Source organism: Salvelinus alpinus, chromosome 31 (assembly GCF_045679555.1).
Source record: "Salvelinus alpinus chromosome 31, SLU_Salpinus.1, whole genome shotgun sequence".
In the NCBI taxonomy this organism is placed as follows: domain Eukaryota; kingdom Metazoa; phylum Chordata; class Actinopteri; order Salmoniformes; family Salmonidae; genus Salvelinus; species Salvelinus alpinus.
In genome coordinates this window covers 28,147,311-28,159,810 of record NC_092116.1, presented here as the reverse complement: position 1 = coordinate 28,159,810, position 12,500 = coordinate 28,147,311, and the positions used below count along the sequence as shown (strand labels likewise).

General features: G+C 46.1%; 1 protein-coding gene across 1 annotated transcript in view; it reads left to right on the top strand.

Moving 5' to 3' along the window:
- sema4f (sema domain, immunoglobulin domain (Ig), transmembrane domain (TM) and short cytoplasmic domain, (semaphorin) 4F) overlaps positions 1–12,500 on the top strand; it is a 132,037-nt gene that overhangs the window by 110,011 nt on the left and 9,526 nt on the right. Inside the window, exons 7-11 of the mRNA XM_071379370.1 lie at positions 1–154; positions 1,564–1,745; positions 9,798–9,939; positions 11,495–11,554; positions 11,944–12,109. The exon at positions 1–154 is cut by the window's left edge and continues 1 nt beyond it. Coding sequence (XP_071235471.1) covers positions 1–154; positions 1,564–1,745; positions 9,798–9,939; positions 11,495–11,554; positions 11,944–12,109 — 704 coding nt within the window. The remainder of the gene's footprint in view (positions 155–1,563; positions 1,746–9,797; positions 9,940–11,494; positions 11,555–11,943; positions 12,110–12,500) is intronic.

The window sequence follows — 12,500 nt, the reverse complement described above, 5'->3', positions numbered from 1 at the left end:
CCCAGAGTTTGTGTCGTCGGTGTTCATACAGCAGGATGAAGACAACAACCCACAGGGTGAAGACAACAAGATCTACTTCTTCTTTACTGAGGTCGCCAAGGAGTACGACCTCTACACTAAGGTCAAAGTTCCCAGGGTCGCACGTGTCTGCAAGGTAGGTCTGGGGGGCAGAGGAGGTGGTGGTCTGTCCCTTTGTCGTTTCTTTGTCGTTGCTTTGTCATTGCTTGATCCTAGCAAATATATAGGATTTTTTTTAAAGTCCCACTCCTCACATAGTTTTGGGTGAGACCACCCTAGCCACCTTTATGTTTTGGGTGAGACCACCCTAGCTACCTCTCTATGTTTTGGGTGAGACCACCCTAGCCACCTCTTTATGTTTTGGGTGAGACCACCCTAGCCACCTCTATGCTTTGGGTGAGACCACCCTAGCCAACTCTATGTTTTGGGTGAGACCACCCTAGCTACCTCTATGTTTTGGGTGAGACCACCCTAGCCAACTCTATGTTTTGGGTGAGACCACCCTAGCTACCTCTATGTTTTGGGTGAGACCACCCTAGCTACCTCTATGTTTTGGGTGAGACCACCCTAGCCAACTCTATGTTTTGGGTGAGACCACCCTAGCTACCTCTATGTTTTGGGTGAGACCACCCTAGCCAACTCTATGTTTTGGGTGAGACCACCCTAGCTACCTCTATGTTTTGGGTGAGACCACCCTAGCCACCTCTATGTTTTGGGTGAGACCACCCTAGCCACCTCTTTATGTTTTGGGTGAGACCACCCTAGCCACCTCTCTATGTTTTGGGTGAGACCACCCTAGCTACCTCTTTGTGTTTTGGGTGAGACCACCCTAGCCACCTCTATGTTTTGGGTGAGACCACCCTAGCCACCTCTATGTTTTGGGTGAGACCACCCTAGCCACCTCTATGTTTTGGGTGAGACCACCCTAGCCACCTCTATGTTTTGGGTGAGACCACCCTAGCCACCTCTATGTTTTGGGTGAGACCACCCTAGCCACCTCTTTATGTTTTGGGTGAGACCACCCTAGCCACCTCTTTATGTTTTGGGTGAGACCACCCTAGCCACCTCTATGTTTTGGGTGAGACCACCCTAGCCACCTCTATGTTTTGGGTGAGACCACCCTAGCCACCTCTATGTTTTGGATGAGACTACCCATCAATTCTTTCTTTTTTTCTTTCCTCCTTCTTCATTCTCTTTTCACTGTATCTTTATACACCCCCCTCTCCACCACCCTCTCTCTCCCTCTCCCACCAACCCCCCTCTCCACCAACCTCTCTCTTTCTCCCCCACCACCCCCCCCTCTCCACCAACCTCTCTCTTATTCCCCCTCTCCCACCACCCCCCTTCTCCACCACCCTCTCTCTCCCCCGCTCTCTTTTTATCCCTCTCCCCCTCTCTCTCTCTCTCTCTCTCTCCACCCCCCCTCTCTCTCTCCAACCCCTCTTTCTCTCCCCCTCTCTCTCTCCACCCCCACTTTCTCTCCTCCTCTCTCTCTCTCTCTCCACCCCTCTCTCCCCCTCTCTCTCCCCCTCTATCTCTCTCTAGTCTGATGTAGGTGGTATGAAGACATTGCAGAAGCGTTGGACCACCTTCCTCAAGGCTCAGTTGGTGTGTGAGGACAGAGCCAGCGGACAGCGTTACAACATACTGACTGATGTCTACACAAAACAACACACATCTGGAGACCCTAGCTCTACACACTTCTATGGTCTCTTCACATCTCAGTGGTAAGGATGGAGGGATGGAGGGATGGAGGGGAGGAGGGATGGATGGAGAGGTAGAGGGAGGGGAGGATGGATGGAGGGATAGAGGGAGGGGAGGATGGATGCAGACACATCAGCTGTCTGTGACCAGGCGGAAAAAAAACCTTTCCAAGCCAAACCTTCATATCACGACCGCTAACCGCTACACACAGCCTACATTGTCTTGTCACCATTAGAGCTGTAGCGGTCATGACATTTTGTCAGACGGTTATTGTCCTGCAAAAGACTGACGGTCTCATGGTAATTGACCGTTAATTAATTAACTTATAGTTTAGCATCTCCTGGTCTCCATGCATACAAGTCACGTACAAGCCACGTACAAGTCACGTACAAGTCACGTACAAGCCACGTACAAGCCACGTACAAGCCACGTACAAGCCACGTACAAGTCACGTACAAGCCACGTACAAGCCACGTACAAGTCACGTACAAGCCACGTACAAGCCACGTACAAGCCACGTACAAGTCACGTACAAGCCACGTACAAGCCACGTACAAGCCACGTACAAGTCACGTACAAGCCACGTACAAGCCACGTACAAGTCACGTACAAGCCACGTACAAGCCACGTACAAGCCACGTACAAGCCACGTACAAGCCACGTACAAGCCACGTACAAGCCACGTACAAGCCACGTACAAGCCACGTACAAGTCACGTACAAGTCACGTACAAGTCACGTACAAGTCACGTACAAGCCACGTACAAGCCACGTACAAGCCACGTACAAGCCACGTACAAGCCACGTACAAGCCACGTACAAGTCACGTACAAGTCACGTACAAGCCACGTACAAGCCACGTACAAGCCACGTACAAGTCACGTACAAGCCACGTACAAGTCACGTACAAGCCACGTACAAGCCACGTACAAGCCACGTACAAGCCACGTACAAGCCACGTACAAGCCACGTACAAGTCACGTACAAGCCACGTACAAGTCACGTACAAGTCACGTACAAGTCACGTACAAGCCACGTACAAGTCACGTACAAGCCACGTACAAGCCACGTACAAGCCACGTACAAGCCACGTACAAGCCACGTACAAGCCACGTACAAGCCACGTACAAGCCACGTACAAGCCACGTACAAGCCACGTACAAGCCACGTACAAGCCACGTACAAGCCACGTACAAGCCACATACAAGCCACGTACAAGTCACGTACAAGTCACGTACAAGCCACGTACAAGTCACGTACAAGCCACGTACAAGCCACGTACAAGCCACGTACAAGCCACATACAAGTCACGTACAAGCCACATACAAGCCACATACAAGTCACGTACAAGCCACATACAAGCCACGTACAAGTCACGTACAAGTCACGTACAAGCCACGTACAAGTCACGTACAAGCCACGTACAAGTCACGTACAAGCCACGTACAAGCCACGTACAAGTCACGTACAAGCCACGTACAAGCCACGTACAAGCCACGTACAAGCCACGTACAAGCCACGTACAAGCCACGTACAAGTCACGTACAAGCCACGTACAAGCCACGTACAAGTCACGTACAAGTCACGTACAAGCCACATACAAGTCACGTACAAGCCACATACAAGCCACGTACAAGTCACGTACAAGCCACGTACAAGCCACATACAAGCCACGTACAAGTCACGTACAAGTCACGTACAAGCCACGTACAAGTCACGTACAAGCCACGTACAAGCCACGTACAAGCCACGTACAAGCCACGTACAAGTCACGTACAAGCCACATACAAGCCACGTACAAGTCACGTACAAGCCACATACAAGCCACGTACAAGTCACGTACAAGTCACGTACAAGCCACGTACAAGCCACATACAAGCCACGTACAAGCCACGTACAAGCCACGTACAAGTCACGTACAAGCCACGTACAAGCCACGTACAAGCCACGTACAAGCCACGTACAAGCCACGTACAAGCCACGTACAAGCCACGTACAAGTCACGTACAAGTCACGTACAAGCCACGTACAAGCCACGTACAAGCCACGTACAAGTCACGTACAAGTCACGTACAAGCCACGTACAAGTCACGTACAAGCCACGTACAAGCCACATACAAGCCACATACAAGTCACGTACAAGCCACATACAAGCCACGTACAAGTCACGTACAAGCCACGTACAAGCCACGTACAAGTCACGTACAAGTCACGTACAAGCCACGTACAAGCCACATACAAGCCACGTACAAGCCACGTACAAGCCACGTACAAGCCACGTACAAGCCACGTACAAGCCACGTACAAGCCACGTACAAGCCACGTACAAGCCACGTACAAGCCACGTACAAGCCACGTACAAGTCACGTACAAGTCACGTACAAGCCACGTACAAGTCACGTACAAGCCACGTACAAGCCACGTACAAGCCACGTACAAGCCACATACAAGTCACGTACAAGCCACATACAAGCCACATACAAGTCACGTACAAGCCACATACAAGCCACGTACAAGTCACGTACAAGTCACGTACAAGCCACGTACAAGTCACGTACAAGCCACGTACAAGTCACGTACAAGCCACGTACAAGCCACGTACAAGTCACGTACAAGCCACGTACAAGCCACGTACAAGCCACGTACAAGCCACGTACAAGCCACGTACAAGCCACGTACAAGTCACGTACAAGCCACGTACAAGCCACGTACAAGTCACGTACAAGTCACGTACAAGCCACATACAAGTCACGTACAAGCCACATACAAGCCACGTACAAGTCACGTACAAGCCACGTACAAGCCACATACAAGCCACGTACAAGTCACGTACAAGTCACGTACAAGCCACGTACAAGTCACGTACAAGCCACGTACAAGCCACGTACAAGCCACATACAAGCCACGTACAAGTCACGTACAAGCCACATACAAGCCACGTACAAGTCACGTACAAGCCACATACAAGCCACGTACAAGTCACGTACAAGTCACGTACAAGCCACGTACAAGCCACATACAAGCCACGTACAAGCCACGTACAAGCCACGTACAAGCCACGTACAAGTCACGTACAAGCCACGTACAAGCCACGTACAAGCCACGTACAAGCCACGTACAAGCCACGTACAAGCCACGTACAAGTCACGTACAAGTCACGTACAAGCCACGTACAAGCCACGTACAAGCCACGTACAAGTCACGTACAAGTCACGTACAAGCCACGTACAAGTCACGTACAAGCCACGTACAAGCCACATACAAGCCACATACAAGTCACGTACAAGCCACATACAAGCCACGTACAAGTCACGTACAAGCCACATACAAGCCACGTACAAGTCACGTACAAGTCACGTACAAGCCACGTACAAGCCACATACAAGCCACATACAAGCCACATACAAGCCACGTACAAGCCACGTACAAGCCACGTACAAGCCACGTACAAGTCACATACAAGTCACGTACAAGCCACGTACAAGCCACATACAAGCCACATACAAGCCACATACAAGCCACGTACAAGTCACGTACAAGCCACGTACAAGCCACGTACAAGCCACGTACAAGCCACGTACAAGCCACGTACAAGTCACGTACAAGCCACGTACAAGCCACATACAAGCCACATACAAGTCACGTACAAGTCACGTACAAGCCACGTACAAGCCACATACAAGCCACATACAAGTCACGTACAAGTCACGTACAAGCCACGTACAAGTCACGTACAAGCCACGTACAAGCCACGTACAAGCCACATACAAGCCACATACAAGTCACGTACAAGCCACGTACAAGTCACGTACAAGCCACATACAAGCCACGTACAAGCCACATACAAGCCACATACAAGTCACGTACAAGTCACGTACAAGCCACATACAAGCCACATACAAGTCACGTACAAGCCACGTACAAGCCACATACAAGTCACGTACAAGTCACGTACAAGCCACGTACAAGCCACATACAAGCCACATACAAGTCACGTACAAGTCACGTACAAGCCACGTACAAGCCACATACAAGCCACATACAAGTCACGTACAAGCCACGTACAAGTCACGTACAAGCCACGTACAAGCCACGTACAAGCCACATACAAGCCACGTACAAGTCACGTACAAGCCACGTACAAGCCACGTACAAGCCACGTACAAGTCACGTACAAGTCACGTACAAGCCACGTACAAGTCACGTACAAGCCACGTACAAGCCACGTACAAGCCACATACAAGCCACATACAAGTCACGTACAAGCCACATACAAGCCACATACAAGTCACGTACAAGCCACATACAAGCCACATACAAGTCACGTACAAGCCACATACAAGCCACATACAAGCCGATGATGTGCACCTTTGGAACATCTACATTTAAAAAGTGTAATACATCAATTTAATATCAAATCATCACAATACATATATTATTTATTTTAGGCAGGTATAAAGAAACATTATGAACATGTGAAGAAAATGTATTTCAGAAGAACAGAATGTGAGTCGTCCTACTGTATGTTATCTGGCTATGCTCCATGCCATAGGCTGTAGGCGTGTTCATTTAGCAGACTAGATACTGTATGTTATCTGGCTATGCTCCATGCCATAGTCTGTACGCGTGTTCATTTAGCAGACTAGATACTGTATGTTATCTGGCTATGCTCCATGCCATAGTCTGTACGCGTGTTCATTTAGCAGACTAGATACTGTATGTTATCTGGCTATGCTCCATGCCATAGTCTGTACGCGTGTTCATTTAGCTGACTAGATATGCTTATAAGTCCCGTGCCATTATTTTACATTATATAATTTTATAGTAAGAAGAATATAATTGAACTTATCTGAATAAAATATAAATTATATTTGACCTATTCAGGAGCAAGGGGGCTATGTTGAGCTTAAAAGTGTTAATTTGAAAAATGTCCTATACGCTAGATTTAGTTACTTGACAACTTTAGTTGTGAATGATACACACCTTAGAATGTGTTAGAAATCAGAACACATGATGCGCCTATAGGCTATTGATGATTTGAGAAAGTAGCAAAAAAAGATTTGCGTTCTGTTCCTTGCCTCAGGCTGCACACTTGTTCTCTCATCAAGTGATCATATTTTCACCCTTCAGACTATTCTCAATTTAATCACGTTTTTTTTTTACTAACATGTCAAATTAGTTTAGATTTAGAATGGGCCATTATCATGTGGAACAGGGGCAGGGGGAAAAGACATCCGTAGGCACTCGAATAGCAAATGGCCGCGTGCTTTCCTGCTGGTCCGTTTTTCAAAGATGCCTGGTAGGCTACTTGGGTTTTATAGCAGAGCTGTGCTGAATATGAGACGCTGACAAATACATATAACAACACTTGTTTCACTCCACACATTAAACCACTGTTGGTCTCGCTGCACGACAGGTGGTATTCTGCCAAAACGCTGTATGCCATCGGGCTCTCCAACCCTGTTCCTGCAGCTACCCCGCGCTTAATTTAGGAAACCAAGTGAAATCTGTTCGTCAACATCGATAGTAACATGTTTTCGTAAACGAAACATATTTAAATAAACGGTTGACAGCCCGTCTGCGCGCTGGAGAAAGGAATAAAGGAGAGGAGGAGATGGAAACGCAGGGTGCTGAGATATTCTGGAGCTAAAGGTAATGTGTCACCTAATTAATGAATCCCCATTACTAGGCTATTCAAAATCATATACAAATTCACTATAATTGTAAGCTAACTGTATGCCGCCCTGTACAATCAATGACCCAATCACATCGCTTAGGTCTATAGGATCTCTTCCAGACTCCGGGATAGAAAATATTTGAGCGTGGGCCTCCCGAGTGGTGCAGCGGTCTAAGGCACTGCATCGCAGTGCTAGAGGCGTCACTACAGACCCGGGTTTGATCCCAGGCTTTATCACAACCGGCCGTGTTCGGGAGGTCCATAGGGCGGCAAGCAAATGGTCCAGTGTCATCCGGGTTAAGGGAGAGTTTGGCCGGGGGGTTTACGTTGCTCATCGCCATCTAGCGACTCCTTGTGGCGGGCCGGGCGCCTGCCGGCTGACCTCGTCGTCAGTGGAACGGTGTTTCCTCCGACACATTAGTGCAGCTTCTGGGTTAAGTGGGCAGGTGTTAAGGAGCGCGGTTTGCCGGGTCATGTTTCGGAGGATGCATGACTTGACCTTCACCTCCCGAGCCCATTGGGGCCCGTTGCAGTGATGAGACAAGATCAAAAAAGATGGTAAAATACAAAAAAAATATATATATATATAGAATATGTATACACTACTGTTCAAAAGTTTGGGGTCACTTAGAAATGTCCTTGTTTTTGAAAGAAAAGCACATTTTTTGTCCATTAAAATAACATCAAATTGATCAGAAATACAGTGTAGACATTGTTAATGTTGTAAATGACTATTGTAGCTGGAAACGGCTGATTGTTTAATGGTATATCTACATAGGCGTACAGAGGCCCATTATCAGCAACCATCACTCCTGTGTTCCAATGGCACGTTGTGTTAGCTAATCCAAGTTTATCAATTTAAAAGGCTAGTTGATCATTAGAAAACCCTTTTGCAATTATGTTAGCACAGCTGCAAACTGTTGTACTGATTAAAGAAGCAATAAAACTGGCCTTCTTTAGACTAGTTGAGTATCTGGAGCATCAGCATTTCTGGGTTCGATTACAGGCTCAAAATGGCCAGAAACAAAGACCTTTCTTCTGAAACTTGTCAGTCTATTCTTGTTCTAAGAAATGAAGGCTATTCCATGCGAGAAATTGCCAAGAAACTGAAGATCTCGTACAACGCTGTGTACTACTGCCTTTACAGAACAGCACAAACTGGTTCTAACCAGAATAGAAAGAGGAGTGGGAGGCCCCGGTGCACAACTAAGCAAGAGGACAAGTACATTACAGTGTCTAATTTGAGAAACAGACGCCTCACAAGTCCTCAACTGTCAGCTTCATTAAATAGTACTGGCAAAGCACCAGTGTCAACGTCAACAGTAAAGAGGCGACTCCGGGATGCTGGCCTCTAGGACTCATGACTGCCGGTGTGGTGGTAATGTGGTCACCATCTTAGCTAACGTCATAATCAACACAGCTACTAGAACTAACGCGTTTGGTATACTCGCTACAATCATGCAGTACAGTCAACAGCAAGCAGTTTAGCAGTTAAGCAGTTACACCTGCGTGCCTCAGTGGCAATAAAGTAATAAAACCAAAAGCTTACCTTGACTTAGGAGAGTTCCAGTGTTGGATAGCCATAGACAGCTAGCTAACATAGCATCCCTCTCTGTTTGACCCGGGTGTTTGAGTAGGCTAAACCAGCTAGCTGCACTTGACACTAGCTAAGTGGAAGTGAAAAAATATATACTACAAAATATAGCTAGCTATCTTTCGATACTCCTTACATTTGGTATAAATTAATTTGTTCAAAACTGTTGTCTTTCGCTCTCTTTGAGTCAATTACTCACCACATTTGATGCACTGCCGCACTAGCTGTAGTTTATGCTTTCAGTACTAGATTAATTCTCTGATCCTATGATTGGGTGGACAACATCTCAGTTCATGCTGCAAGACCTCTGATAGGTTGGAGGACGTCCTCCGGAAGTTGTCATAATTACTGTGTAAGTCTATGGAATGGTGTGAGAACCACGAGCCTCCTAGGTTTTGTATTGAAGTCAATGTACCCAGAGGAGGACGGAAGCGATCTGTCCTCTGGCTACATCATGGTATTACCCTACAGAGTGCTGCTGAGGCTACTGTAGATCTTCTTTGCAAAACAGTGTATTATAATCAACTATTTGGCGACGTGAATATATTTAGTGTAGTTTTATCTAAAAATGATAACTTCTTGAATGTTTCACTATTACATTTTTTGGGAAATTCACTGAAGAGGATGGTCCTCCCCTTCCTCTGAGGAGGAGCCTCCACTGGCAGAGAGTAGAGAGAGGGAGAGACAACAACAAGGACATGTGAAACTTCCCTTCATTATACATGATCACATAAATTAAACCCTCTCTCTCTCTCTCCCTCCTGTGTGTGTGTGTGTGTGTGTGTGTGTGTGTGTGTGTGTGTAGGGAGCATGAGGAGTTGTCAGCAGTGTGTGTCTACAGTCTGGCTGACATCAGTAAAGTGATGGACGGACCCTTTAAGGAACTGAAGAAGACCTGTGAGAACTGGATCAACCCAGAACCAGTACCAACACCTAGACCTGGACAGGTACAGTCTAGAACACATTACCTAGAACCAGTACCAACACCTAGACCTGGACAGGTACAGTCTAGAACACATTACCTAGAACCAGTACCAACACCTAGACCTGGACAGGTACAGTCTAGAACACATTACCTAGAACCAGTACCAACACCTAGACCTGGACAGGTACAGTCTAGAACACATTACCTAGAACCAGTACCAACACCTAGACCTGGACAGGTACAGTCTAGAACACATTACCTAGAACCAGTACCAACACCTAGACCTGGACAGGTACAGTCTAGAACACATTACCTAGAACCAGTACCAACACCTAGACCAGGACAGGTACAGTCTAGAACACATTACCTAGAACCAGTACCAACACTTAGACCAGGACAGGTACAGTCTAGAACACATTACCTAGAACCAGTACCAACACCTAGACCTGGACAGGTACAGTCTAGAACACATTACCTAGAACCAGTACCAACACCTAGACCTGGACAGGTACAGTCTAGAACACATTACCTAGAACCAGTACCAACACCTAGACCTGGACAGGTACAGTCTAGAACACATTACCTAGAACCAGTACCAACCTGGACAGGTACAGTCTAGAACACATTACCTAGAACCAGTACCAACACCTAGACCTGGACAGGTACAGTCTAGAACACATTACCTAGAACCAGTACCAACACCTAGACCTGGACAGGTACAGTCTAGAACACATTACCTAGAACCAGTACCAACACCTAGACCTGGACAGGTACAGTCTAGAACACATTACCTAGAACCAGTACCAACACTTAGACCTGGACAGGTACAGTCTAGAACACATTACCTAGAACCAGTACCAACACCTAGACCTGGACAGGTACAGTCTAGAACACATTACCTAGAACCAGTACCAACACCTAGACCTGGACAGGTACAGTCTAGAACACATTACCTAGAACCAGTACCAACACCTAGACCAGGACAGGTACAGTCTAGAACACATTACCTAGAACCAGTACCAACACTTAGACCAGGACAGGTACAGTCTAGAACACATTACCTAGAACCAGTACCAACACCTAGACCTGGACAGGTACAGTCTAGAACACATTACCTAGAACCAGTACCAACACCTAGACCTGGACAGGTACAGTCTAGAACACATTACCTAGAACCAGTACCAACACCTAGACCTGGACAGGTACAGTCTAGAACACATTACCTAGAACCAGTACCAACACCTAGACCTGGACAGGTACAGTCTAGAACACATTACCTAGAACCAGTACCAACACCTAGACCTGGACAGGTACAGTCTAGAACACATTACCTAGAACCAGTACCAACACCTAGACCTGGACAGGTACAGTCTAGAACACAGTACCTAGAACCAGTACCAACACTTAGACCAGGACAGGTACAGTCTAGAACACATTACCTAGAACCAGTACCAACACCTAGACCCTGACAGGTACCCTGTACCAGGCTACACCAGGACCTGCCTAGTTAAACGTTCTATGAGATAGATGAAGGAGTTAAGAACTTTAAATCTCAACTAAATCTTTCCTTTACCCAGTGTCTGAACAGTGCTCTGAGAGCAGAGGGCTTCGAGTCTTCTCTCAAGCTGCCGGACAAGGTAATATATAACACAATATATATATATATATAATGTATAGCAATATAAATATACTAATCTATATCAATATAATATTTATATATAATGTATAGTAATAATATAAATATACTAATCTATATCAATATAATATTTATATATAATGTATAGTAATAATATAAATATACTAATCTATATCAATATAACATTTATATATAATGTATAGTAATAATATAAATATACTAATCTATATCAATATAATATTTATATATAATGTATAGTAATAATATAAATATACTAATCTATATCAATATAATATATATATATATAATGTATAGTAATACTATAAATATACTAATCTATATCAATATAATATAATATATGTATAATAATAATATTATATATGCTTGAAGGTGTTGACGTTTATGAGAGACCACCCTCTGATGGAGAACAACGTGATCGCAGCGCCTCTACTGGTGAGGAGGGGCATCACGTACACTAAAGTAGCTGTTACCAGGACGACCACGGGGTCCGACGATGATCAGAGAAACGCAGCCACTGTGCTGCACCTGGGAACAGGTGAGAGGGGAGGGGGGGAGGAGAGTGAGAAAGTAGGGGTGGAGGAGTGGATGGAGAGAAAGGAGTGTTGGTGGGGTATAGGATGGATGGATTGATGGTAAAAGAAGGATGGATGATTAAGAAGGATGGATGGTAAAGGAAGGATGGATGATAAAGAAGGATGGATGGTAAAGGATGGATGGATGGTAAAAGAAGGATGGATGATAAAGGAGTGTTGGTGGGGTAAAAGAAGGATGGATGAAAAAGGGAGGATGGATGATAAAGGGAGTGGGGATGATAAAAGGAGGATGGATGATAAAGGGAGTGGGGATGATAAAGGGAGTGGGGATGATAAAGGGAGGAGGATGATAAAGGGAGTAGGGATGATAAAGGGGTGGGGATGATAAAGGGA